The sequence below is a fragment of the Vigna umbellata genome, chromosome 5, assembly GCF_029865625.1.
Source record: "Vigna umbellata cultivar VRB3 chromosome 5, Vumbellata_1.0, whole genome shotgun sequence".
NCBI lineage: Eukaryota > Viridiplantae > Streptophyta > Magnoliopsida > Fabales > Fabaceae > Vigna > Vigna umbellata.
Genome location: NC_142169.1, coordinates 12,343,049 through 12,370,971, shown reverse-complemented (window position 1 = coordinate 12,370,971; position 27,923 = coordinate 12,343,049). Strand labels below are relative to the sequence as shown.

At 36.1% G+C, this 27,923-nt stretch overlaps 1 protein-coding gene and 1 long non-coding RNA gene across 5 annotated transcripts; one reads left to right on the top strand and one right to left on the bottom strand.

Annotated features, from left to right (window-relative positions):
- Positions 1–6,369: 6,369 nt before the first annotated feature.
- On the bottom strand, positions 6,370–8,234 carry LOC148197703 (uncharacterized). The gene is made up of 2 exons (XR_015786502.1): positions 8,098–8,234; positions 6,370–8,008 (listed from the first exon to the last, which is right to left on the bottom strand). It is a non-coding gene; the product is annotated as an uncharacterized LOC148197703 (long non-coding RNA).
- A 2,172-nt stretch (positions 8,235–10,406) lies between these two features.
- RDM4 (RNA-directed DNA methylation 4) lies at positions 10,407–27,278 on the top strand. Of its 4 annotated transcripts, XM_088115029.1 has the most exons (12): positions 10,443–10,502; positions 10,802–10,906; positions 15,441–15,553; positions 15,650–15,730; positions 17,988–18,076; positions 18,331–18,405; positions 18,578–18,619; positions 25,249–25,406; positions 26,112–26,239; positions 26,526–26,604; positions 26,679–26,752; positions 26,844–27,278. In XM_088115029.1, exons 3-12 carry the CDS (start codon positions 15,460–15,462, stop codon positions 27,083–27,085), a joined length of 1,062 nt encoding a protein of 353 aa, XP_087971155.1. In that variant the 5' UTR covers positions 10,443–10,502; positions 10,802–10,906; positions 15,441–15,459; the 3' UTR covers positions 27,086–27,278. The 4 variants fall into 4 exon arrangements, with proteins under 4 accessions (XP_087971154.1, XP_087971155.1, XP_087971153.1 ...); XM_088115028.1 differs by lacking the exon at positions 10,802–10,906 and having other exon boundaries at positions 10,407–10,502; XM_088115027.1 differs by lacking the exon at positions 10,443–10,502 and having other exon boundaries at positions 10,517–10,906.
- The last annotated feature ends 645 nt before the right edge of the window (positions 27,279–27,923 follow it).

Sequence of the window (27,923 nt, the reverse complement as noted above, 5' to 3'; positions counted from 1 at the left end):
CCAGGTCGTAGGAGACTATTTTAGGTCATATAAAGATTTGCGAAGACGACATACAAATCTAGAAGACTCCCCTGAGCAACAAATCCGGGAGGTTGCTCCATATAAGTTTCTTCCTCCAAGGAAAGCATTTTTGACATCCAGTTAATAAATAGTTCATTGTTGAAGAGGAGCCATGGTAAGAAATAAATGAACAAAAGCCATCTTTACCACTGAAGAAAAAGTATCTCCATAATCTTATCCAAAAAGTTATGTGTAGCCTTTGGCTACAAGCTTTGATGTGATCTATAGTACCAACAGGACCGACTTAGATAGCAAAAACCCACCTGTAACCAACAACAAATTTCTCGGATGGTATTGGGACGAGCTCCTAGGTTCCCTTATTTTGAAGAGCACATAGTTCATCTAGCATGGCCTGATGCCAACCAAGATGGGTTAAGGCATCCCTAATAGATTTAGGAATGGACACAGAAGAAATAGACGAAGGCATGTATAAGAAGGTGTAGACAATCTATGGTAACTCAAAGCAATATAATGTGGGAAGGGATTACGAGTAGAATGTATACATTTATGAAGGGCAATTGGAGAGTCATACTTAGTTGTCGGAAATACTTGACACTTGAAGTGAGTCACTTGGTGGTTGTTGGGAACGATGTCTTCATTGGATTAAAAGGAGACATTTGTGGAAATAAAATAGCAATTAAGAAAAGGAGAGAAACACTTATATTATTTTTGTGATCGAGTAAATCCTAAAAACACAGATTTGGATGATCTAAGAGATAACTTATCAAGACCAGGATTAAAATTATGAACAAAACATGTAGACCCAAAAACTTTGATAGGTAAAGGATGTAGAGGTGCATGAGGAAATAAAATAGAATGAGGAATTTTTTTATTTAAAACCGAAGATGACATGCGGTTAAAATAGCATTGTCGTAAAATTGTAGCGGAACCTCAACATGAATTAAAAGTGTACGAGTTGTTTCAAGAAGATGTCTATTCTTGCACTCAGCCATCCCATTTTGTTGAGGTGTATTAGCACATGAAGTTTGATGAAGAATGTCATGAGAAGCCATAAAATGTTTAAAAGAATGCGAAAGGTATTCACGGTCATTATCGCTTCGTAAAGTTTGAATATAAATCCCAAACTCAGTTTTAATTTAATTATAAAAGGATTGGAATATAGAAAATAACTCAAAATGATTTTTCACTAAAAACAACCAAATGCATCTGGAATAATCATGAATAAAAAAGTAACAAAATACTAAAAAGCTAAATTAGACTTGACACGACTAGGTCCCCAAATGTCAGAGTGAACTAATGTAAAAGGTGACATAGCCTGTTGTGAGACGCTACGAGAAAAGGAACTATGACTATGTTTCCCTAATTGACATGACTCACAACAAATTAGATAAATTGGACAAACTAGGAACAAGTTGTTGCAATTTGGCAAGATTGGGATGACATAATCGAGCATGAAGAAGAGATTGAGACTCCATAACTATGCCAACAAGGGTAGAAAGGTGAAGATGATAAAGGTCATGAGACTCACAATCGATGCCAATCATTTGTCCCGAACTTCGATCTTGTAAACAAACTGAATTTTTCGTAAACGAAATAACATTCAAGAGAACGGGTTAAACGACTAATGGATAATAAGTTAAAGGGGGACCCAGGGACATAAAGAACATTATCAATGGTTATAGATGGAAAAAGATTAACCGTACCAACCCCATGAGATAAGACCCTAAACCCATCAGTCATCGTAACCGTAGGTAAAATAATCTTGAGAGGATAAGAAAGAAAATAAAGATTTGTTACCAGTAATGTGATCTTTGGCACCTGAGTCAAGAACCCAAGGTTAAAGATGGAAAAAGATTAATCGTACCAACCCCATGAGATAAGACACTAGACCCATCAGTCATTGCAACCGTCGGTAAAATAATTTGGAGAGGATAAGAAAGAAAATAAAGATTTGTTACCAGTAATGTGATCTTTGACACCTAAGTCAAGAACCCAAGGATAAAGATGGAAAAAGATTAATAGTTCCAATACCATGAGATAAGACCCTAGGCCCATCAATCATTGTAATTGTAGATAAATTATCTGGAGAAGTGTCCTTCATGATGCAAGAGAGCAATGAGATATTGACTAAACTTAGACACCACTTATTGCAAGCTCGAAACCGCATGAAGCAACAAGCAAACAAGCATAGAAGAAAAGAGGAATTCAAGATTGGGGATTACTTGATGATCCAACCTTATAAGCTAACAAAATTAGCCAAGAGAATTAATCAAAAGCTCAGTCCGAGATATTATGGGCCCTATGAGATCAATGAAAGAGTGGGAGAGGTAGTTTATAAGTTAAAGTTGCCAGAAGGTAGCAAGGTCCATGTAGTTTTTCATGTTTCCTTATTAAAGTCAATTGTGTCGTAAGATGTAACAGTGCAACCATGCAATCAGAAGAGATTCTAGTTGTTAGGGGAGGAGAAGGAAAGACCGCGGAGATGTTAGTTAAATGGAAGGGTATGCCATTGTGTGAAAATTCATGCGAATCTCTACAAAAGATTGAGAATTACTTTCCAGACCTTCACCTTGAGGACAAGGTGAAAACTATGGAGGATGGATTTGGTACAAATATAGTTCTAAAGGAAAAAGGGAAAAGTGGTAAGTTCACTAAGGTGCATGAAAGAAAGAAGTGGAAATCCATTCCATGGGGGCCACCTGCACACACCCAATGATTGGGATCGTAACTGAAAGATTTTTTCTCTATTTTGGAAAGAGAGAAAGGGAGAATATAGAGGGGAGGGGAGAGCACATGTTGGGCAAACTGGCATTTTGGGGTAATTGGGAATGAGGTCAGGGTATTTCATGTGGTGTGGATTTCTTCTCCTCTGTTTCGCTTAGGTAGAGTGAGCAATAATACAAGAGTTTCTTTTATCTTTTCCCCTTTTTTCTCTTTGCTATCAGGCTCCATTGTATAGAAAATACTCATAAGATAATGTATTTGTAATAATGAGAATGTGAGATAAGTCCAAATACAAATGAATATGTAAAAATAACATAATTAGGATAGGGATTATGTTTTCCTAATTAACATAAAACGCAATATATCTAAAATATCCAATTGTTGAAGCAACCAAGAAGAAAAACAGGAATATTGTGACTGAAACTGCTTTATTAATACACAACTGATGCATATTTTAAGTAGACTTATTACATTAATTATACATAGAGGATATTATGTATTTTCTAAAGCTGCTATTATTATTACCATAAATTCAGAATATTATATTCTGATTTTCACCAGTATGCACTCTACTTGTGACAAATTTTTTTAATCAAGTTACTGACATTGTGATTTGTAATATTTCATCCTTATAAACCTTCTCAATGTGATTTATTACCTTTTACTACTCAATTCTGAGGCATGACATGTTTGTTTTTGATTAGTTGTTAAATTTCATTTCTTTCCTACATTTGATCAGATGCCTGTTCTAGAACACTTGGACTTCTCCATAGAGGAAAATCAAGTCGTTGCCATTGTAAGATTTCTCTTAATCTTTTGCGATTAAATGTTTGTGATGCTAAAGTATTAACTGAACAGCCCTACCTTGCCAAGGTTGGTCTGAGTGGTAGTGGGAAGAGCACATTACTCAACCTTTTGCTTCGTCTCTATGAGCCTAGTAGTGGTCAGGTAAATAATTTATATATTTTAGACCCTGTTCATTGGAAATTTATATGGATATCTGCATGTTCACGCTCATCATCCACTACTTATTAGTTGTTTGTTGGAACCACGTTCACTATGCTTTCCAATCCCAATAAATGTACATATTTGTAGTAATAAAGGGCAGCATATTTTACAAGAACTCTTTCCTACTGTATTGGCACAAGTTATCAGCTTCTTGCATTTTAATTTCTTGAAATCCAGTGAAGTCATGGTCTCGTTAAATGATTGTTCCTGAATTGGAAAACCCTTGTTTTTAATATTCTGCACCATTGGGATAGTGACTACTACGGACTAGACATAGCACACTTCAAAGCATATGAGCTCATGTTAGTGATAGTTAATTCATGGAAATTGACTAAATAAAGACGTGGATTCTGTGGTATGCTTAGTGCTTCTAAAGCTCACAATTATAAGAAATTGTTTTCTTAGTCAGGCTCGGCTAGTTGGACATGAATTCTACATATTTCACTTTTTATTTATTCTTGGCATATTTGATCTACATATGTGAGTGAGCAACATGGGGCATTGCAAGTCTTTAAATTAAATACTTTGACAGGAGGAGTGAAAATACAAGTTGCAGACCGTAATAAATCCTCCTAATGAGGGAAAAGTTACATAGGCATAATAAATCCCTTTCCAATAGTGCATGCTTTTTACATTCGCATAAAACTCGGCATCTTTATCTTGACCAGATACTGATTTGGAATGTGATGTAAATATCAATAATGTGTATATACATGAACTTTTCACGATAATTTCTTATGTAATCTACATTTACTTTTATGTACAGATATATATCGATGGATTCCCTCTTAAAGAGTTGGATATTCGTTGGCTGCGTCAGAACATTAGTTATGTTGCACAGGTTATACAACTAAACTGCAGTTCAGACATAGTTAAAAGCTCATTTTCTGAAAATTTACGTTTCAAACAGGAATCCCATCTCTTTCATATGGACATCAAGTCAAACATAAAGTATGGTTGCCCCGGGAACATAAAACAAGAAGATATTGAACGGGCGGCGAAAAAGGCCTATGCCCATGATTTCATTTCTTCTCTTCCTAATGGATATGAAACCCTTGTTGATGACAATGCACTTAGTGGCGGACAAAAGCAGCGAATTGCCCTCGCCAGAGCCATTCTTAGGGACCCTGTTATAATGATACTTGATGAAGCAACCAGTGCTCTAGATTCTGAGAGTGAGCATTATATCCAGGTATATTTCACAAATTCTAATTTTTGAAAGTTAAATATCATTTCCATTTATTGGTCAATCTAATTTCTGTATTTATCTAAGAAAATGAAAGTCTGCAACTGTTTTTGTGATGCAATTCTTATTTCAGGAGTCGCTGTATGCGTTAAAAGATGAATCTAAAACAAGAACCATCATTATCATATCTCATAGGTAAATTCTTTGCCTTGCTTCTTTCTTTCTTTAATATATAAGATTAGCTAAGTATAATCACTGAACTTCACAGGCTTTCTACTGCAAAAGCTGCTGATAAGATCTTTGTTATGGATGATGGTGGCATCATTGAGGTGATTTCTAGTTGAAATTGATTTTGAAGTGAAGTAAGAAGTTTAAATTTTTAATTGATAAGCAAGTTTGGAGGAAGTCCCTAAATATTTTTTATTTAATGCAAAAGCTATCTGAAGCGCTTTAACTGAATAAATTTTGGACTCAACAATTGCTTAAATGAGACCAAACATTTGAACATTTCAGCAAGTAGAGGGCCCAAGGCCAATGCATAATCAATTTATTTATTTCCTTTTTTGCAGATGGGAGATCATGAAGAGCTTATGCTCAAGGATGGGCTCTATGCAAAATTAAATAAAATTCAAGCAAATATTTTGACTTGATTTAATTTAAGTTTGGGTTTTCAGTGATGATAAAGAATAGGACTGCAATTTAAAGTTAAAAAAGCCTGAGGTGCGGATTTTCATGGAGACAGAAGGTAACCCCCCAAAATTTAAAAGTTCTGTATGAGAATTTATGACAATTAAATTAAATAGACTTTTAACTTTTTTATAAAATACGTCATAATGTTAATAAATAGTAAAACATATAATTAAATATAGTAAAAAATAAAAATAATTTGAAGACTTTTCTTTATTTTCTCTCCCTTCACATTTTGATTCACTTAGTGTTTTTTTTGTTCGTTTTTCTTTTTTCATTCTTTCACGTGTTTTTGTACCATTAAAAATAAAGGAGTCTTTCTTCGTTCACCCCATAGTCTATTGGAAATGAACCTAACTACCTTGATTTGAAAAGTATCGAAAACCTTCATATGAAAATGACCTAACTCCCATGTTTCTCGCACAAGCCATCGCACCCCCATAAAGCTTCTACACATCCATTGGTGGAAACTACAACTACATACATCTCCATTGCTCGAAACTTGTGAAGAAGAAAGTGGTGATTCTTGTTGCATCGTGCGTCACAAAAGAGGACGTAATTGGGTTTAAAGTTTTCGACATTCAGGTGATAAGTTGTTATTATTTGATTATGTATGTATAAATATCAATGTGAATATTTTATTTGGAATAGGTATAAATATATAAGCATTTTCCATACATAGGAAGGAAGGATGTCAATCTCACATATAATGAAGTTCAACTACAAGTAGCAAGATACTCCACTAGATGACAGATTATGTTATTATCCTAATCGCACTCTTCATTTATTCTCGTTATACAGCTTAGTTTGCAGATACAATAACAAAAACAGAGCACTTGAAAACAACAAATTGAATATGAAAAAAAAACCCTGCTTCAAAGTACATAATAATGCTATAGCTTGAAAATGTGACGGCTTCTTAAGAATTGAGCTTAAGTCTACCTCAATCTTAAGAAGAATCTTAACCTTTTTTACCTATATTGGGTTACTAGGCGTCAGTGGGTGGAAGCTCTTTGTCTAGGGCTTCTGCGGAGAAATCTCCAGGCTGTGGAACTTGCTGATGAGGCATTCCTTTTGGTTTTTCCCTTTCTTCCGCTATGCCACTGTTGCTTCCCTCTTTCTCATTCATCTCTTCGTTCCTTCTCACAACTGTTTCTGGCTCATCATCAACTACACCTTTCATCTCTTTACGACCGCATGCGAATGGCTTTGGAGGGTTGTCCGTGTTCTTGTTCATTTTTTGAACCACCTGAAGTTGAAGGCAACGTATTTTGATCGATGTTGCAGAAAAAGTGTTTTATTACTCTCTTATCACTTTGGCTGTTGATTACGTGAACTCAACCGATTAAGGGTTTGCATACACGTGGCTACCACCATGAACTCAATTACGAATGTGCTACACGTGGATACTGTTAAAATACATGTTAATTTCTTGTCCTGCGGATTTATCCACTTGAAGTTACTTATCTCAATTTATATTATCTAGATATTTTCAATAAAGAATTAATTTGGTCAATTAATTATATTTTATGCTCTCTAATAAAAAGGTAATGATATTCATAGCAAATTCATAATATATATAATTAAGTTAATTAATAATATAAACTTAAGGATAAAAATTGACTATAGATTAGTTTATAAAAGTTGTTCACCTTATATTGAAATAACATGTTTATTTTTCATATGGTACGCTTCAGTCGAAGTTTGGTTCATTATTGATCTCTTAAAAACAGGTAAGATCGAATTAGTCTATTATTTAAAAACAGGTTGGAGAAAGGAACCCATCCCTCTGGTAATTGGTGGGTTGGCTTAATTATATAAAAAAAATAAAAATAAAAATGATTAAAATAAAAGTTATAATAATAAAATAAAGGGTTAAATATGTTTTTAGTCCCTATACCGTCAAGTGATTTTGGTTTTAGTCCATCTTTCAAAATAAGGTACATTTTAGTCCTCCTTCTTAAGGAAACTTTGATTTTAGTCCTCCAAAACTAACACCATTAAAAACCAACTGATGTGGCTAACGGTAGACTGACACGATTTTTTTTTTTTTGCGCTGAGTCAATGTTTCTCACCTTTTCTCTCTCTCTCCCTCGTCTCTTTCTTCCATCTTCCACCCAACCTCCCTCTGCAAAAGGTCATTGACACTGTCCTCGTCGTCCTCGTCATTTTCGTTGTTGTTGTCGTAGTCGGTATGGTCGTTCTTGTAAATCTTGACCAAGCGCTTCTCGGCGTCCATGAGGGGTGCGAGAATGAGAAATGGGGTGTGCGGATCAGAACACATTAGTGATCTCCCATCTTCGTTCCATTTGCACAACGAAAGTAGAGTCTCGTCTCCAGAGCAGGAAAAAATTGCCTCCGCTGCACGCCGCGCCACAACCTCTGCAGAATCAGCCGCCACTAGCCGCGAGGTGAGTATCGCCAACGTTAAAAGTACATTAAAAGTACATTAAAAGTAACATTAAAAGTACCTGAATTTATCAGAGAGAAGAGGACCAGTATTGTTTTGGCTTCCGTAAAACATTTGTGGGTTAGATGGTCGAGCCATCTTTCTTTTCAAAATTGCAGCCACAAGTACCTAAGACGAGATCAAGGTATACAAACTTGATTGTTTTAGTTTAAGAGTCCAACAGACCAGCCAACATGACAGACATTATTACTTAACAACATTCCCTTACATGCACAACTCAGCAAGCACAACTTACTATGAACAACCCAATATAATAAATAAACAACTGTGCACGTTACAAAGATTTTCAGAAAATAAAAATAGTGAACTTTGGGATCATTTAACTTAACTTAAACGAACATATATACTGAGTGGATGAGACTGTTTTTAGGTCCTGTATGTTGAGAAAATTTAGTTGACTTGACATGTTCCAAGCCATAGATGATTATCAATTGTATCATGAATGCCAATATTGTGGTCTTTCTATGTTTTTCCTATCAATTCATGCTGTCATAAAAAATTTACATCCTTTTATTTTTGGTGCAGGGTTATATTGTCCTAAATAGGGCATGGGCTTTTGTTCAGTGGCTGGAGAAAGCAGATATTCAGGAAGAGTAAGTGTCATAATTATGGTTTTATACAATTTTTTTGCTCTCCAATAATGAAATCTAATTAGCAATGCATTTTATGATTGGTGCAGATATATTCTGATGGCAGAGCTTGACCACATATTTGTAAATCCTTTGCCTAATTTGGCTTACGGATCCTAGACTGCCGCTTTTCCATTTTTCTATATAAAACCAAATGAAAATGAAAAAGTACTTAGGAAATTCTATCATGAGGAAAAGGGTCATGTCACTAATATTGATCCAATTGGCAATTCTCCTGTAATCATTAAGAAGGTAAAGTCTGAATTAATAGTTTACATATAGTGTTGTTATGGTTGTTGTTATTAGTTGCTACTCTGTTACCCTTATAGCTGTTATAGTTACTATTATAACTAATATCATATTTTCTTGATCTTCCCATAAGCAACATATTCTTTCATTTAAGGCATTGAAGTAAGAGGAGAATGCAAAATACGTTGCATTGAACTAAGTGGAGAGTTTCTTTAACTGCTTGGGGTTGTCTTGATCGAACTGGTCTCCTCCGTAGGCAACCATGTTGGGCTTCTTCGTTCAGTTCACACCACAAGCATTTTTGCTTTCTGCGGGACCCACTCCTCCTATTCTATCCTATCAAACCTTTAGACAACATCTAAGCTGGTGAATGCAGTGCCTGCCGTGGCGTCCAATCCTTCCTCAGCTTGATTTTTCTCCACCGTGATTCTGGAACGTTAGAGATCTGGGAATCTGCTATTGAACGCTGTTATTCTAGAGGTGATTCGATTGGGACTCCGCTTTGGGCATGGGTTTCATTGTTGGAGGTTAGGAAATGAGCGAGTGTGATTTTGATTTTATCTTAGTTAAATGGAAAAGCGGATTCGGGTTAGTGTTGGTATTCTGTCCTTGCAAGTAAGTGAACTTGGAGTTTTGGTAATTAGAGGTGAATTTGGAGCTCGGTGGAAGGTGATACCGGTGGAGAGGTTGGGTGGAAGATGGAAGGAAGGAACGAGGGAGAGAGATGGAGAAAAGGTGAGAAACACTAACTCAGGACAAAAAAAAAATCATCAGTCTACCGTTAGTCACATCAGTTGATTTTTAAAGGTGTTAGTTTTGGAGGACTAAAATGAAAGTTTCCTTAAGGAGGATAACTAAAATCTACCTTATTTTAAAAGAGGGACTAAAACAAAAATCGCTTGACAGAGACTAAAAACATATTTAACCCTAAAATAAAAAAGAATAAAAAATGAAAAGAAAGTAATAATATAAAATCTTATTTAATATATGTAAACATAATAAATTAAATTTAAATATTAAATTAAATTAAATAATTATTAATTTAAATAATTATTAAATTAAATAATTATTAAATTTTAAATAAAAAACAAAATTTTAAAACAATTTGTTCGGTAATCCGTTAATGTATATTACGGGTTTCAAAAATGCGATTAATTTGTTTTTTAATTTTTTTTATTTAAAATTCAATAACTATTTAATTTAAATTGAAAATTTAATATTATTTAATATATTTTCATATTTTAATAATTATTAAAATATAATTTATATTATATAATATTAAAAATAAAATAAATAATTAAAAATATAATAATTTTTTATCGAATTTTGAAATTTAATAATTTTTTTATCAAATTTTAAAATTTGATAAAGATTTATTTCGATTTTGAAATTCAATAATTAGATTTCGAAATCTTTAAATATTTTTCTGACAGTTAGTTTAGAAAAAGTTGGAGTTACAAGCTCAAAGACTTCGAGGTGTAGGGGAAACGCTCTTCTGGAAGTCCATTTTCTTCCATTCTTCCTCTTCGTTAGTTCTCTCTCCTTTTATCTTTTTTTCTTTCTTTTTCGAAAACCCTAAGGTAGGGGAATCTTTTGCGCGAGAAAGAGAGGTGGGAGGAAACCGGTATTGCTCCGGGAGAGTAAAGGTAAAAGGAGTGAGGGATGGTTGTGGAGATAAGGTTTTAGTTTTTTTTCAGAAATGATGGCACTGGGTTGAGAGAGGGGAAACTGGTGAAGATGGTGAAGTCAATCATGTTAGGGTTTTCTTTAGGGTTGTTTTGTGAATTTGGTGAGAGGTTATATAGGGGCTGTGATGGGTGTGTGCAGGGCACCGAGAGAGATTGTTCTTGGACGCCAGAGAAGGAACGCGAGAGTTGGGAACGTGGTACGCGAAGTGAATCGAGAGTTGCCGGGAAAGGGAAATCGAACCAGGCACGGGGAGCTATTTTGTTCTTTTTTTATTTGATTAAATGGCTTGAGTGATATATGTGTTCTTCTCCGTTTTCTATTCGGAAACAATGTATATGATGGTTGGAAGTCCCACATGTTTTCTATTCGGAAACAATGTATATGATGGTTGGAAGTACCACATCGATAAGGCCAAATTATAATATATAACTCAGGTTGAAACCTCATTTTTCAAGCTGGTTTTCTGGAGTTGAGTTAGGCTTAAAAACTTACTTTCTAACATGGTATCATATCAGGTTCTTTGATCTCTTCTGGTGGTCTTTGTTGTCTGCTGGTGGCAGGCCACCATGGCCTCCGGCAACCCCTAAAAATTTCATAAAATCCATCTTTTCTTCTTAAATCTTAGCACCCAGAATCAAAGAAACCTAAAGTCTCCTAGGAACCCTAGAAAGACACTCCCTCCGTAACAGTCAGCCGTCGCGAGCCGTAACCCAATTGATCGCCCCTCTCCGCCGTCGCCAGCCACTGTTCGTCGCCAACCTCTGTCCACCGTTGACCACCGCCACAGTTTCGACGGGTAACTAGCGGATCTGGACTGTCACTTCGAGCGACGACCAACCACGTCAGTTTCGAAAGCTTCTTCTCCCTCACCCGCCGCCACGAGCATCAGATCTCTCCGATCTACGCTGGCCACCGTCACGGTTTCGATCGGTGACCAGCAGATCTGGACCGCCTCCTCGAGTGACGACCAACCTCGTCAGAGTCAAGACCAGACTCCTCTTCATGCGCCTCCACGCGCCGCCTGTCTTCAGCTAGTCTCGAATGCGTGTTTGTCACGCGCCGCCTTCTTGTCGGCCACCATCACAGTTCCGACTGGTGCCCGGTGGATCTGGACCGTCTCTTCAAGCGCGACCTAACCTTGGTGGTCGTCGTCTTTGTCTCGTCCGCATGCGCCGTCACGTGCCTCCTCTCTCAAGTAGATCTCGGACGCGTGTTCATCACGCGCCGCCTTCTCGGCGTCGGCATCAAACCGCACCGTTGCCAGTTGTCTCGCCGGACCTCCCTCTCTCTGTTCAAACCCTCCAGAGCAGCCATTGCTGCCATCTTCGTCTGTCTTCGTCTCCGCCGTTGATGGACCAACGCCTAGTCCTACCTTTTTCCACTTTCGTCATCCTCGACTCTGTCGTAGGGGGTTTCGCCTCTGTGTTGCTGTTCTTGCCTTTTTCTCACTATATTTGCCGCTTTGTCAATTTCTTAAGATTGCAAATCTTTTTGATCTTTGGACCAACAACTGTGATACTTCCAATCTCAGTCAACAATTTCACCGTTTCCGCCATGCCGTTCACACTGAGGGGGAGTATCGTTCCAAGACAACACTGCAAAGGAAATGTCAGTCCACCATGGGTGTAGTCCCTGCAGTTTTGTAACTTTCAGCTACTACTGTTGATCCCATCACCCATCCTGCAAACCAAGTATGGCAGTTTAGCATGGGTGTAGTCCCTGTAGTTTTGTAGCTTTTACTACTGTTGATCCCATCACCCATCCATCATTGATGGGGATTCAGTGTAGTCCCTACAGTTTTATAGCTTTCAGCCACTGCAGATCCCGTCACTCATCCATCATTGATGGGGATTCAGTCCTTGCAGTTTGTCATTGTCCACCGCTGCCCTCCTTCATCCACTTTTGAAGTTGAAGTTTCACAAGCTGCTGTTAGTTCATTGACATGTGATAACCCATCTCTGTTTGCCTCACACTCTTGAAGACAAATCATCCAGTTCAAAACCAAGTTCAATTATTCCAAGCTTGGTTCATACAATTTGTATGCTCCAGCCTGAGGGGGAGTGTTAGAATTATTGGTTATTGTGTATGAGTTATCTGTGTATGAGTTGTGTTCAAGTGTGTTCCAACTAAGAGTGAGTTGGAAAGGAGTGTGGTTAGTTACTTTGTTTTCTATAAATGTAAGTGTAGAGGTGTTTAAGACCTGAAGTAATACATATTCCTGTATTCCATTTTAACAATGATATTGGGTTAGGAGAATTGGATTGCATGATATTCTGTTTTTAATGGTATAAAATTGCTATATGATTAGAGATTGGGTCGGGGAGTTTGGAATCTATCATTGTGTGAACAGGTGGACGAACCTGAACTCTTATATAAGAAGTTTAAATTCAAGTATAAACCATTGCACGATTTATTGCTGAATGGAGAATTGGTGGTGGTGCTGGGTGTATGTATATATCTGGAGTAGAAGTTAAGTGTGAATGGTATCCTATGTGTATTATGTTGCTGATGAATGGATTCTGGTGTTCTAACGGATGCTTTGGGTTGGTTGTCTTATAACTATAGCTATTTTGTTTGAGCATGAGTTGCGTGAATATTTGGGTTTGGTGACTATGTTATGCATGATTGAGACTAGTTCTTAGTGTACAATATGGAACAACAACTTGGATGAAGTAATTACTTGTTTTGTTGAGTTCGGTGATTTAAAATGTGATCCTTACTAGTTGAAGGAACCTATGTGCATTAATATATTTTTTTTAATCTGTTTTGGTAAGTGGTAAATAAGTTCAAGTTAAAGTCTATGACATAGATTCTGGTATTTCAGAATATAGGAAAAATTGGGATAAGGGTTTAGAATAAACTATGATATATATATATATATATATATATATATATATATATATATATATATATATATATATAGTCTTTTGTAATATGAAATATTCATTAAGTAAAGATTAAGTTTCGGTATGTATTATTAAGTAGTTCAGATGATTGGTTAATGGTTTGTGATTGGTTCTGCTTGGGTTTCTTGAAATGAGGTATTAAAAATAAAAGATGAAATTATTTGATTGTTAAATCTATATGGGACCTAAATGTGTGGAATTTGACTGTATGTTTACTTGATACTTATATTTGAAGTTGTGAGAGCTTAAATAGGTGTTTAGTGTAGAGTTATGTATGGATATTATATAACACTTATTATTATTATTTTTGGTTAGTAGTTGATGTCAAATAACAAGTTATTATGTTGGTAGTGAGTTATGAAGCAAGTTACCAAGTTATAGTATTTGCTAATATGCTTTTGGTTGTCTTGAACAATTATGTTGCTGTACTGATATATTCTGGATAATTAGATATTATTAGTCTAAATTCTGAATTGGAATAAGTGTATGGATTGTATGTAAATCTTAGTATGGGTGATTTTAGACCATTGAGGGTAAATTTTGGGTAAATGTTAATGGTGGGAATGCTGTAATTATTGTTGTGGTTGGGTTTTAATTAATAATTGGTCTGGAAAATTCACATAGGAATTAAATACGTGTAGTGAAAGTTTGGGTATTGCTTGAGTTTATCTGTGACAGTATTTTACGTAGGTTCTGGACGTGAATTTTGAGATGGTGCTAGAGTATTTGTTTGGGAAAGGTTTAGGTTTTCAATGCTATAAAATTGTGATCATTCATGTGATTAAACACATTACATTTTATTTATGGTTCTTATAGTGCTAAGTCTCTGGAAAGTTCTAAAGGAAAATTTGTTACTTGTAAATGAAATGATTTGATGACTACAATTTCTTGCTATAAGCTTGACTGAACTATGATTGATCGTCTGAACATGCAAATACTGGGATTTATACTTTTCGGATTAAATATTCTAAAAAGCATTTCACATATTTGAAAATATATTATGAAACAATCCAATCAAAAGATATATAAAGAAATAAAAAGATGTAGAAATTTTTATTATAATTTTAGAAAGGAATAATTTAGGAATTACAACTCTTATGGGATGCAGGAAAGAAAAAAAGGGAAGTGGAGGAAGAAAGACTCCCAATTAATTCACCTTCGTCTCCACTAACCCACAGGAGCCCAAAAAACAGATTTCTGTCCTCATAAAATTCACACGCACTATCAACATCTCTCTTTTTCATTTTGGAGTCTAGAAGAGAACACACTGTTCTCGGCTCTTCTCATTTTTCAACTTCATTGCCCATTCTCTTCTTCCTCTAATTTCTCCTTCACTATTTCTCTATTTCGCTCCCATCTTCCTGCTCCTTCGACCATCACATACAACCACATGCTCCTTCTTCCTCATCTTTCGCTTTTAACAACACAAACCCACACAGAATACACACAACACAACACTCAGTCTCTGTTTCGTATGTGCTTGTGTGAGTGAGTTTTCTGGTTTTTGAGTACGATTACGTGTGTTCGAGCTTGCGTGATTCTGGGTTCGCTTTTCTGATTGGTGGGTGATTATAGCTCTGTTCTTGTGGTTATATATTAGCTCAGTGTTATTGCAAGGGAAGCACCATGTTGATGATGCCTGCCAATAAAAACCACGCAACAAAAAACTCAGCACACTGCCAGAAAGACCTAAGGCAGTGAAACCCTTGGGCAAAACCCCACCTGGACTGTCATATTTAATAGCAATTGTGGTATTTGGAACCAACTCTAGAAAAAATAATATTTTTCTTGAGCTGTTTTTAAATTCGGTTATGTTCAAACTGGTTCATAATTTATTTCACGTTTAGCGGCTTAACCCTGAACTTGAACAGGCTGGAGAAGATTGAGAACATGGCCGAAAGCTCTTCGGCTGCGCCTGCACTACCGAAACCTGTGGTGGTCAGGGTCAAACGCAAGCCCTCTCAGTCCCCACTTGATGCTTTCTGTAAACTTTCTTCCTCTTTTTGTTTTCTTTTTCTGGGTTTTATTTGGGCCATTGCGTGCTTAAAGTTTTGTACGTGCTTTTGTCAATGCAATGTAGGGCTGGAAATTAATGAGAGACCCTTGAAACGTTCTCTCTTGGATCTTGGAAATTTAACAATCTCTGGTTCTGCTCAAAAGGGTATGTTGCTCTTGGTTAAGTTTGTCTTACAGATTATTTACTTTATGTGTGGCTAAGTTTCTTCATATTTTCCCACAAGTAACTATATCTATGCAACTTTGTGAGTATTATGAATAGGATTTGCTATGCTTGTCTGTCTCCTTAGAATTTAATCTCTGTATTAGCGTATTTGATGAACTTGTGGATAGTGCATGATATTTCATAACGTGATAACTGATAACAATGGTGAACCCAATTCTCTTGATAAGGAGGAGCAATTTATTTAAAGAAAAACAAGTGTTATTACCAAGGTTATAGAGATTTGAATCATAAATAGCTGAGTTTTTTCTTTTTAACAAAGGTGAAAATTGGTTCAAATATGTGATATATAATGTTCAGTGTAATCCATATAAACAAGAAATGGATAAAACATTTAAAAGAATGAAAAAGAAAAAACTATTAAATAGCTTAAAAAAGTACACATATTGAGTGAGTGACAAAGAAAGGTGGAGTAATCAAATGGGATAAGTTCTTAAGTGTTAAATTCCTCTTCATTTGAAATTTAGGCTCACATGACTTTTGGTTTTCATAAGAATTGGTGAAAAAGTAAAACATCATGAATTGTCAAATCTTATAGATGATAAAAATTATAAGGGTTCATTCATGTACAGAAAGATATAAAGTCATTTTAAGATTATATTGAGATAAGAGATGGTAGATTGCCAAAATGTATTGAATTGTGAGATTCTAATTGTGAATAATAAGATTCTGATAACTAGGCTATTTCCCTATATCTAACATATGGATTTACGCATTCTTATATCAATGTGATTCTGTCACTGGATGGTGAGGTTAATATCTAAACTTAAGTGGTCCAAAAACTGAAAATTTAATATATTTAGTAGTATATTTGAAAAATTGAGGGTGTGGGACTGTGCACCCTTAGTTGAATGTAGGTCTCCCACTGACTAATAATACTTAGATAGATGTGCCAAGTTATCCAGTTAGCATTGTTTTTTGGAAGAGCAGAAAATAATGGAAACAACTCTGATATTAAAAGTGCAATTTGTGTGCCTGCATTAATCAAATGGGTCTAAGAAATCAGGCTCACACACAACTCTGCTATAACCATAATTACAAGCAATGCCTAAACTGATAGGGTCTTAAGGGTTTATGTCAGGAAAAAGGTAGAAAAAACAGAACATAAAATAGAATGGAGGGGGGAGTCGGTTAGGCAGTTACGTAGGAGGTTGTTTTAGGAGTTAGCTATATAAGGGGGAATAAGTGTCTGTCAGGGGACATGTTTTGTTTTTGTTTGTAGTGAGACAGGAACTGCACATCCTGTGAGGGAGGAAGACAGGCTTCCTTGAGAGTGTTGTACATTGTTGTGTTTCTCTGAAATAAAGAAACATTGTTCTTTGTTGTGTTTTGTTTTCTGAAGTTAAACCAGAATAGTATTTGAGATTAACTGTAAAATAATTCTCGATGGCTTGAAAGATCCCTCTCATTCTCATTCTATATAAAGAAAGTTTTGATACAAAGTACATGATAAATAGAGTAATCCTAGACACATTATAATGATGATAAATAAGGTAACCCTAGACACAATATAATAATGATAAATAGGGTAAATATTCTAACTATGATAAATAGGGTAACTACTCTAACAATGATAAATAGGATAAATATTCTAACAATAGTGTTCAAGGTTTCTTGCTCTTAAGAAACCTAACATAAACCCTATTTAATTTTCTCTAGTTATGAATGAAACCCACAAAATCTCCAAGCTATTTGCATGCTCTGCCTGTATAGGACCACCAATCCTTGGATTACCATAACAAACTAACTGTGGCCATTGGTATGGATTTAGTTCATCCTTTCTGGTGGACATTCTGTTACAAATGTATTCTCCAAGCTGATTCTTACTCATTCTTCTTATTGAGCATGCAATCCCCAGCTATAATGTATAAGTATTTTCCTTCCTGTATTAAGTGTTACGAACTTAATTTATTTCATTATAAATTTTTTTTTCTTGTAATGTGGATTTCTTTTGCTTATAATATCTATTTTTGTGTTTAAAACAACAAAGTTGCCATGATAGTGATGCTACCTAATTAAGGATTCCGAATGACTCAAGTGAAGCTAAATATGAACAAGTCTTTCTTGAGTTGAGATAATTATTGACAAAATGAAGTGCTAGGAAATGGCTGGAATTTTTAGAATTTAATGCTGTTTAGAGTTTATAGCTCAATCCTGATATGATTTTTCTCTACTAAAGTGGAATTTCATAACAAGAAGGTTTTTGTTCAACATGTGGAGACAATAAGCAGCTCTGAGGTCACCTTTGATATTGTGCAATCCTTTGTGGTATGTTGCCTTCCTAGATGGTGTTGTTGATTCTTTCTCCTTATGATAGAGTAACATTATTCACTTTTTTCTCGATTTCAAACATCTTTTATCTCAATGTGCTGAGTTGGTATGATCAATAGGGGTGACGATTTTTAATCATCATTGAGAAACTGGATATATTTCATTCTATTGAGTAGGTCTTGTTGATAGGTTACAAATTTGAATCATTATTGATAAACTGGATGGCCCTTATCAATTGACTGTTTCTTTAGGATCCTGGTTCCAGTTGTGCTTCTATTTTGAAGTCGAAATTTGAGGAAAGAAAGAACTTCTTCAAGAGGAATAATGTAAGTCTTTTCTTCTTCCATCTCTCATCTGCCTGTGCAGAATGACAAACTCACATGCTTGTGCATGCTTTAAGTCATCAAATAATTGCTCAGACTAACTGAACTTTTGATAACTTCACATGTTTTTATCATACTTTTGTCTTTCATTTTTTCCTACTTTTAATTTATGCAGAAGCAAGATCAGCTATTGGTTAAAGCTAAACAAGAAAAGGAGGTTTGTTACATGTCTTATATTTACTCATATTTATGGATGTGCATATCTTTGGACATTCATAATGCTATGCCTTGCATAATTTCTTCTTATATCCTTCTGTACTACTTTCATCTGACAACCCCCTTTCCTAAATTTTGCATGATGGTATGATTGTTTTAAGAACTGTTTTTTTTTTCTGTTCCTTTTGTCATTTTTTCTGAAAAATTTAATTTCATTCATATTACGTTGATCTTAAATTAAAGAACTTGGTTGTATAGGAAAAAGTTTCTTAATATATTTTGAGTGTCATTCAAATTCAGATCTATGTTATTCTAAGTCTTGTTCAAATCAATTGAAAATTTATGTATGGTTGTTTGAAATTTTATCAATGTGGCTATTTCCTAGTAAAAAGTACATTGGTTACTTTGTTAAGCAAATTTTAGAGTTTAAACCCTGTGGATGAATATAATGTTGTTGGGAGGGGCGATTCCATTATAGGTGGTCAGTCTGGTTTTCTGATGGGAATTAGTTAATGGTGAATTGGTTAATGCTTTGTACCAATAAAATCGTTATCCATAAAATAACTTAGTGTCTGAGATGATAAGAAATATGGTCATTGCTATGTGGTGATATTCTATGTTATATATTATCCATGGTTAGTACCTATATTAAAGAAGATTTAGTTTCTTTTTTGTTATCTTGTAATGGAACACCAACGCCATTTCCAATCCCAATAAATTCTTGCGTTAGGAAGATGATAGACATTCAAATTTATTAATAATAGTATCCTTACAAACTTTATTCCCCTCTTCTATCTCTGAAATCCCGTCTTTGCTGTATGTCCCTTCTCTTCATATTTTTAAAGTTTCTCTTCTATTATAATCTCTCCTCGTACTGATGTTGCACCAGGGATGGACCTCATGTTACGTCTCAGGGGCAGTGTCTACCCTCCCTAGAAAATGAAAATGACATGGGCTCTGTTTAAAAGAATAAATTGTCCCTTCCTCTGATACTACTTAAGATTGAAAAGAAATAATTCTTGAGGGCTTGATTGATCCCTCTCACAATCTTCTATTTATAAGAATAAATTGATACACAAATACATGATAAATAGGGTAACCCTAGACACAATATAATCATGATAAATAGGGTAATCCTAGACACAATATAATCATGATAAATAGGATAACCCTTGACACACTATAATGATGATAAAATAGGATAAATATCCTAACACTCCCCCTCAAGCTGGAGCATACAAATTGTATGTACCAAGCTTGGAACAAATAAACTCAATCCGAGGACCCCTTAATGACTTAGTCAATACATCTGCGAGTTGATCGTTTGACCCAATAAACTCAGTACATATTTCTTTGGTCAACAACTTTTCACGAACAAAATGACAATCAATTTCTATATGTTTAGTCCTCTCGTGAAACACTGGATTTGATGCAATGTGGAGAGCAGCTTGATTGTCGCAATACATCTTCATAGTATGGATGTCACAAAATTTAAGCTCTTGAAGGAATTGTTTCACCCATATAAGTTCACATGTTAATGATGCCATTGCCCTATACTCGGCTTCCGCGGTTGATCGAGCTACTACATTCTGTTTCTTACTTTTCCATGAAATAATGTTTCCTCCCAGAAAAACACAATATCCTGTTGTAGACCGTCTATCAATAGGTGAACCTGCCCAATCTGCATCACAATACCCAGAGACATGAATGCTTCCTTTATCTTCATATAACAATCCTTGCCCGGGAGCCTTCTTTACATACCTTAGAATGCGAATGAGAGCATTCCAATGGTCAACACATGGAGCCTGCATGAACTGACTAACCACTCCAACTGCAAAGGATAGATCTGGCCTTGTAATAGTGAGATAAATCAGTTTGCCAACCAGCCTCCTATACCTCTCTGGATCGGAGAATAATTCACCTTCTTTTGTCCTTAATTTCTGGTTTGGGTCCATGGGACTGTCTACCGGTCTACAATCAATCATGCCTGTTTCTTGTAATATATCAAGAGCATACTTCCTTTGGGAGATTACAACTCCATCTTTTGATTGCGCTACTTCAATGCCTAAAAAGTATTTGAGACTTCCAAGATCCTTGGTTTGAAAATGTCTACACAAGTACTCTTTTAGTTGAGATATTCCAACAGCATCATTTCCTGTAATGACAATATCATCAACATATACTATTAAGTAAACACATTTCCCGAGAGAAGAATGACAATAAAAAACTGAATGGTCTGCTTCACTGCGTTTTAGCCCAAATTTTTGAACAATGGAGCTAAACTTTCCAAACCAAGCACGTGGGGATTGCTTAAGGCCATATAGAGATCGATGCAATTTGCATACCATACCAGACTCCCCCTGAGCAACAAACCCAGGAGGTTGCTCCATATAAACTTCTTCCTCAAGATCACCATGTAGGAAGGCATTCTTGATATCCAATTGATGAAGTGGCCAGTGACGAATGGCTGCCATGGCAAAGAAGAGACGAATAGTAGTCATCTTGGCTACAGGAGAGAAAGTGTCACAATAATCAAGACCATAAACCTGAGTGTAACCTTTGGCAACAAGCCGAGCTTTGAGCCGATCAATTTCACCATCAGGGCCAACTTTAACTGCATACACCCATCGACAACCAACCGCCTTTTTTCCTGGGGGAAGGGGCACCAGCTCCCAAGTATTACTGTGCTCAAGAGCCTGCATTTCTGCAATCATAGCTTGTCGCCATCCAGGATGATCAAGTGCTTCTTTCACATTCTTGGGTATAACAACAGAGGACACTGAGGATAAAAGAGAAAAATAGGAGGGCGACAATCGATGATAGCTTAGAAAATTATAAATGGGATGAGGGTTCCGAGTGGAACGAGTACCTTTTCTGAGGGCAATAGGCCATGCTGAATCATTTGCACCAGGAGGCGTGGGAGGAGGTGACGAGGGAGAAGAATCTGAAGTAGGAGATTCACCATTGTCTTGGGGAGGTGGACTATCCATTGAGGCCCTGTGTGGGATGATCTCAGTATGTGGAGAAACAGGTGTAGAAGGATTGTGATCAAGACTTGGAATGATAGAGACAGTGGAGCTATTTGACTCAGCCATTGGAATAGGAAGGACTTGCTGGAGGATAGAAACATCCTGAACAGATGGAGAGAAGTAAGGAGTCTGTTCAAAGAATGTGACATTGGCAGACATGTAATACTTCTTAGTTTCAGGAGAGTAACACCGATATCCTTTTTGAAGTCGAGAATAGCCTAAGAAGACACATTTGAGAGCACGAGCGGAGAGTTTGTCTAGACCTGGAGACATGTCATGAACAAAACATACACAGCCAAACACTCGGGGAGATGTATGAAAGAGAGGATCATTAGGAAACAAAATGGAGAAAGGGACTTTATTATCAAGAGAGGAGGAGGGCATCCTATTAATAAGATAACATGAAGTTAAGATGGCATCCCCCCAGTGATGGACAGGAATATGGGCACCAAGCAAAAGGGTACGAGCAATTTCAACCAAGTGTCTATTTTTTCGTTCTGCTATACCATTTTGTTGTGGTGTATGAGGACAAGTAGACTGATGTAAGATACCATGGGAACTCAAGATGGCAGAAAAGGAGGATGAGAAATACTCTTTTGCATTATCAGTTCTTAATATTTTGATTACTTGACCAAATTGATTCTTGATTTCATTCAAAAAGGATGTAAAGATAACTAACAATTCAGAACGATTTTTCATAAGATAAACCCAAGTACATCTTGAATATTCATCAATAAAGGTAACAAAATATCTAAAACCAAAGGAGGAGATACGACTAGGTCCCCATATATCAGAATGGATGATGGAAAAACTAGAATTACATATTGATTGAGACCTTTTAGGAAAGGAAGAGCTAACATGTTTTCCTAATTGACATGACTCACATTCTAAAGTTTGGAGACCACTAAGTTCAGGACACATCTTTTTTAATTTGGACAAATGAGGATGGCCAAGTCGATCATGTAGCACTTTAGGATTAGGAGCAGCAACACAAGACACCCTTGGACGAGATCCAAAATGGTATAATCCGCCAGCTTCATATCCTTCTCCAATCTGTCTCCCCGAACCACGCTCCTGTATAACAAAAGATTTATGATCAAAGGTTATTGAACAATTTAACATTTTAGTCAACTGGCTTAAGGAAATTAAATTAAAAGGACAATTAGGGACAAAAAGGACTGAGTTGAGATTGAGGGAGGGAGACAAAGAAACATGACCGACTCCTTTGGAAGAAGTTTTAGATCCATTTGCAAGGGTTATGAAATGAGGTTTTTCTCGAAAGGAAATAGATGAGAACAAAGAGGTATTACCAGAAATGTGATCAGAAGCACCTGAGTCAATTACCCATGAATTTTGACATTCCATAGATTGAGAAACGCAGGCTGTTGATGTATTGGGAGATTGAGATGGTTGTGCCAAGCTGTTAGACTTTAACCTTAAATACTCTTGATATTCATCCTCAGAAAACATAGAAGTGGAGGTTTCAGTTTTCGAAGTGGAAGTTTCAGTCTTCGAAATATTGGCGGTTTTGGAAGGGAAACCATGTAAGGAGTAGCAATTCTCTTGAGTATGACCCATCCTTTTACAATATGTGCATTGAGTACGTCCCCGACCTCCTCGTCCTCCTCCTCTAGTGCCACGTCCTCCTCTTCCTCGTGTGGCAACCATGACAGATGGTTCCACTAGTTCATGCGCTTCTTGAGTTTGAGATACCGGGACACGCAGAAGGCGAGTGGTCAATGTTTCCATAGAGGGAACCTCATGACTAGTTAGAAGTTGATCTCTGAGATGATCAAAATCGGGATGTAGGGCACGAAGGATCAACACCATGTAAAATTTGTCTAGTTTCTTTTTGATATCCTCTAATGGATCTACTTCCAAAAACATCCTAAGTTCTTCGACAGCAGATTGGGCTTCAGCCATGAAGGACACCATATCATGGTCTGCCATTTTAAGAGATGCAAGCTTGTTCGTAGTGTCATAGAGACGTTGAATATCGTTGGCATAAATGCTTTGGGCTTTCTTCCAAAAGGAGTGACAAGTTTTGAAAGCCCTCAAAGATACAAGAAGTTTGGGTTCCACTGATTGCCATAACAGGGTACACAACTGGAAATCTGCTTGTCTCCACTGATCAGCTTGTTCAGTAGGCACATGGCTTCCATCTCGCTCAAGGTGGTCATAATGCCCTTGGCCAAGGAACCACATTTCAACAGCAGCAGACCATGATAGATAATTTTTTCCATTTAGCTTCTCGGAGGTAATTGATGGACTTCCAGAGAAGGAAAGAGTACTACCAGACGCCATCTCTGAAGAAGACAAATAGTACTAGCGAGGAACAAAAAAAACCCTAAGGGTTTAGACGAAGGAAACTGTGACAGTGATGGACGACGGTGGCCGGCAACGGCGGGCGGTGAACGGCGGCCGGCGACGGACGACGGTGGCCGGCGGCGACGGTGGCCGGACGGTGGCCGGCGGCGGCGACGGTGACCGGCGGTTGACGGTGGCCGGACGGTGGCCGGCGGCGGCGACGGTGACCGGCGGTTGACGGTGGCCGGACGGTGGCCGGCGGCGGCGACGGTGACCGGCGGTTGACGGTGGCCGGCGGCGGGCAGCGGCGGGCGACGAAGAACTATGGCGCCGGACAGATATATATTACGAGACAGAAACCAGAGCGGGATCGACCCGCTCTGATACCAACTTAAGATTGAAAAGAAATAATTCTTGAGGGCTTGATTGATCCCTCTCACAATCTTCTATTTATAAGAATAAATTGATACACAAATACATGATAAATAGGGTAACCCTAGACACAATATAATCATGATAAATAGGGTAATCCTAGACACAATATAATCATGATAAATAGGGTAACCCTTGACACACTATAATGATGATAAAATAGGATAAATATCCTAACAATACTCTTTAGCATTCATGATATTTATACTATCTTTTATCATTTTTATAGTTGTGGCTGAAATAAATAATTGAAAGTGATGAACAAAATTATAAATAGTACTTATATTTATTACTGTGGTACATAGAAATACTAACTAATTTAAAATATTTTATATTTTATGCTTCAAATGTAAAGCACAAATTTTTCATGACTATCATTTTTAATTCTTTAATTTTCCAAACTTGTCATTATTGTCTTTTTCATAAAACCTAGAACTATGTAAACTAAAATTTGTATCAGAAAATTCTCATATTAAGATATTTCTGGTTAAACGACATTGGGCTAATGTTGATCCAATATTGCTGCTTTAGCTTTTATACCCACCTTGGTTTACTTGTTGGCATCCTGTATCACCAACTGACCTGTTGGAATTTTATTAAGCTAAGAATCTTGTTTGAGATTTTGAGTGGATTTCCATACATAAGATGCCTTTTAATAGTTTGAATTTTGTTTGAAAAAGTTGTTTGGAGTACAGTTAGCTAGGTACATGTTTGCTTTTGGACGTGGCAAAAGATTTTTGTTTGGAGTTCACAAATTTCAACTCTATAATTTGTCAAAAGTAATTGGCTTAGGTGTACAATTATCAAGATTTCTGTAACAGGTTACCTTGTGGAATAATTGTCTCATTTTATTCTCTTTCAGTCTTTGGCAAAAGATGCTCGCTTTGAACAAATATGGAAAAGAAGGAAGGGAAACAAAGGGACAGAGTCAACACATGATAAAGAATTACAAGAAATATGCAACTTCTATGACATTGTTCGCGTTGACAATGAAGAGAAAAAGAAGGAAGTGCAACAGCAGTAAGTATTTCCATCAGAATGTTGTTAATTGTAGTAAGCAAAAAATCTGCCATAAAATTATGTCAGACGGAAAATTGGCCTATAATGGAAGCATGTTAGCTACAATAAAATTATAATAAGATGAATTGGGAATAGGAATGCCCATATTACGACCTGGGAATTGTAAGATTCATGATCAATAATAAAACATAACTCTAAGAAGAATTTAACATAAAGAAACATATACAAATCAATACACACAAGTTAAATAGCTAGCTAAGTGACATAGGTTTTAAATTATTTTTTATTTAGCTTCCAAATTTTCTTGATTAAATTTGGACATAATACCTGATTATACTAAATCCAGAGTTTGCTCTTTCTCTGTATATTGATTATGTGAAGGTAATATGGATGTCTGTCCTTCAATGGAGTGACAATGTTAGGAGTCCCACATTAAGTAGGATGAGCTATTTGATGCAGTATTAAACCCTGGAGACTCACCCACCTAATGGTTTAGTATTTTAGATTGGACTCTCCCATTGCACTTCAGTCCAAACAGAAACGTATTCATGCTGTCGCCTTTACTTGCACGCTGTCTTATTGAATTTTTGCCATGCTTTGCCGTACTGCTTGGCTACCATTTAACAAAACTGTTTCATCAGAATTTTTGTTTTCATATATTTGGACAACTATCATAAAAAACAACGTTTCATGTGATTAATGCAGAGAAATCTCATTGGAGGATCAAAGACTTCTGTCTAGTTACCTTCCTTTACTGAGAGAATTTATTCCTAATGCGGCTGAAGAGGTTGAAGCCGATTTGATTGCTCATTTGAGTGGTCATTCCAAAGGAGGTGGTTATTTTATTGAGTTGCTAAATACACAATTAAAATATTACTGATTCTGCTACTTTTTGCCGAATGCGCACTTATTCTTTTTTTAAATAACTGACAGATGAGTGAAAACAAACACATTTTTCTTATTCTTGTTGATTATAGAAAAAAAATGTCTTAGTTATTTTGTGGCATTGTCCACACTTCAGGTAGTTGCTTTGTATGCAGTATTTGCTGACCGTTTTTCTTGTTTATATGGTTTCAATTTAATTGGTTGTGGTACATTTTCTTTTGTGACGTACTCCAGAGAATTATGTGTATGACCTATACACTGTGACGGATGAGATGGATATAAACCCAGAAGATACTTTAGCTTCTTATCCACTGTGAGTGTTTTGTCATTATGTTCAAATGGGTTTTTTTTTTGTCTTGCTTCTTGACACTGTTTATTTTGGCTCAGTGTTCAAGTTGAGGAGGAGGAGGACTATTATGATGGCCCAGATGATTCAGATTATGAATCTGATGACTCAAATGGTATTCGCTAGTCTACCTACCTTTTCACCTCATTACCCTTCAAAGCGTAATCACATACGGCTAAACATTTCATTACTTTTGTTGGTTATAGCTGAAAACAATCCATTGAATGATTATCCGGATGAGATTTCTGAAGAGGATGAAGAAGAGGTTGAAGATTCCGAGAGTGAATCAGAAGGTGTAAATGGCGATGCTAGTAACGAATCATCAAACGAGGATACAGAACATCATGGTTTTTCCAAAGATGATGCTGATCCATATGATGAGGATTTTGATGAGTATGAAGGTGTTTGTAATGATGAAGATGAAGATTGGAGGTGGTCGTGCCGATGAAGTTGACTTTGTTTTATTTTGCTGTTTGATTTTGTTGAAGGAACGAAAATGTTGATGTTGATGTTATATCTATGGGGTGGGGTTAAAGTTTTGAACAAAATCAAACTTGTGCAGCGGCCGTCGAACTAGATATTATTAAAGTGTAATGCAAAGTAGAAACTTTTAAAATAGAAGAATTGAAATCTAATACAAATTCTAAGATAAGAAAAAGAAAATCAAGAGTATTTTACATAGATAAAAATTTAGAACATATTCTAGAATAATTTATGGATCTATAAATATTCATGAATTTTACTATTTGATGAAATATAACATCTATCACAATTAAAGATAATTACAACATTTCTTCCAATTAATATTTTCATATTTCATTATCCTCACATTTTCTTTACATTATATTATTTTTACATTTTTTTATTCCATCAACTGTTTCTTTCACAATCTCAAAATACTAATAGTGGTATTAGAGGTATGTTCGGTCATAGAAAAAAATTTCAACTACCTCAAACAAAACTATAACTCCATTCTATACTACTTCTAAAATATTTTTTCATCTCATGGCTACTACTAATCAAACATCATCAATTCCAGTACCTATTTTCTTAAAAAAAAGTTATGATTTTTTGAGTATCAAAATTAAGATATTCTTCTGCTCTCAATATTTATAGGACATTATAGAGGAGAGAATCGTTATTCCAGAAGACATCTTCACTCTTCTTACCGTTCAAAAGGAGTTGAAGAAAAACAAGCAGAAGGATTCAAGAGCTTTATTTGCTCTTCAAGAAGCAGTTGATGACATAAGTTTTTCAAGGATAATTGCTGCCACTAGTTTAAAAGC

What these genes read in the sequence shown, in the direction of transcription:
- RDM4 (XM_088115027.1), top strand. Translation starts at nt 10,788, where the DNA reads ATGGGTGTGTGCAGGGCACCGAGAGAGATTGTTCTTGGACGCCAGAGA. An exon ending in GAGTGGTCATTCCAAAGGAG is followed by an intron (nt 26,240 to 26,525) that starts GTGGTTATTTTA and finishes GACGTACTCCAG; the next exon opens with AGAATTATGTGTATGACCTA. An exon ending in TGAATCTGATGACTCAAATG is followed by an intron (nt 26,753 to 26,843) that starts GTATTCGCTAGT and finishes TGTTGGTTATAG; the next exon opens with CTGAAAACAATCCATTGAAT.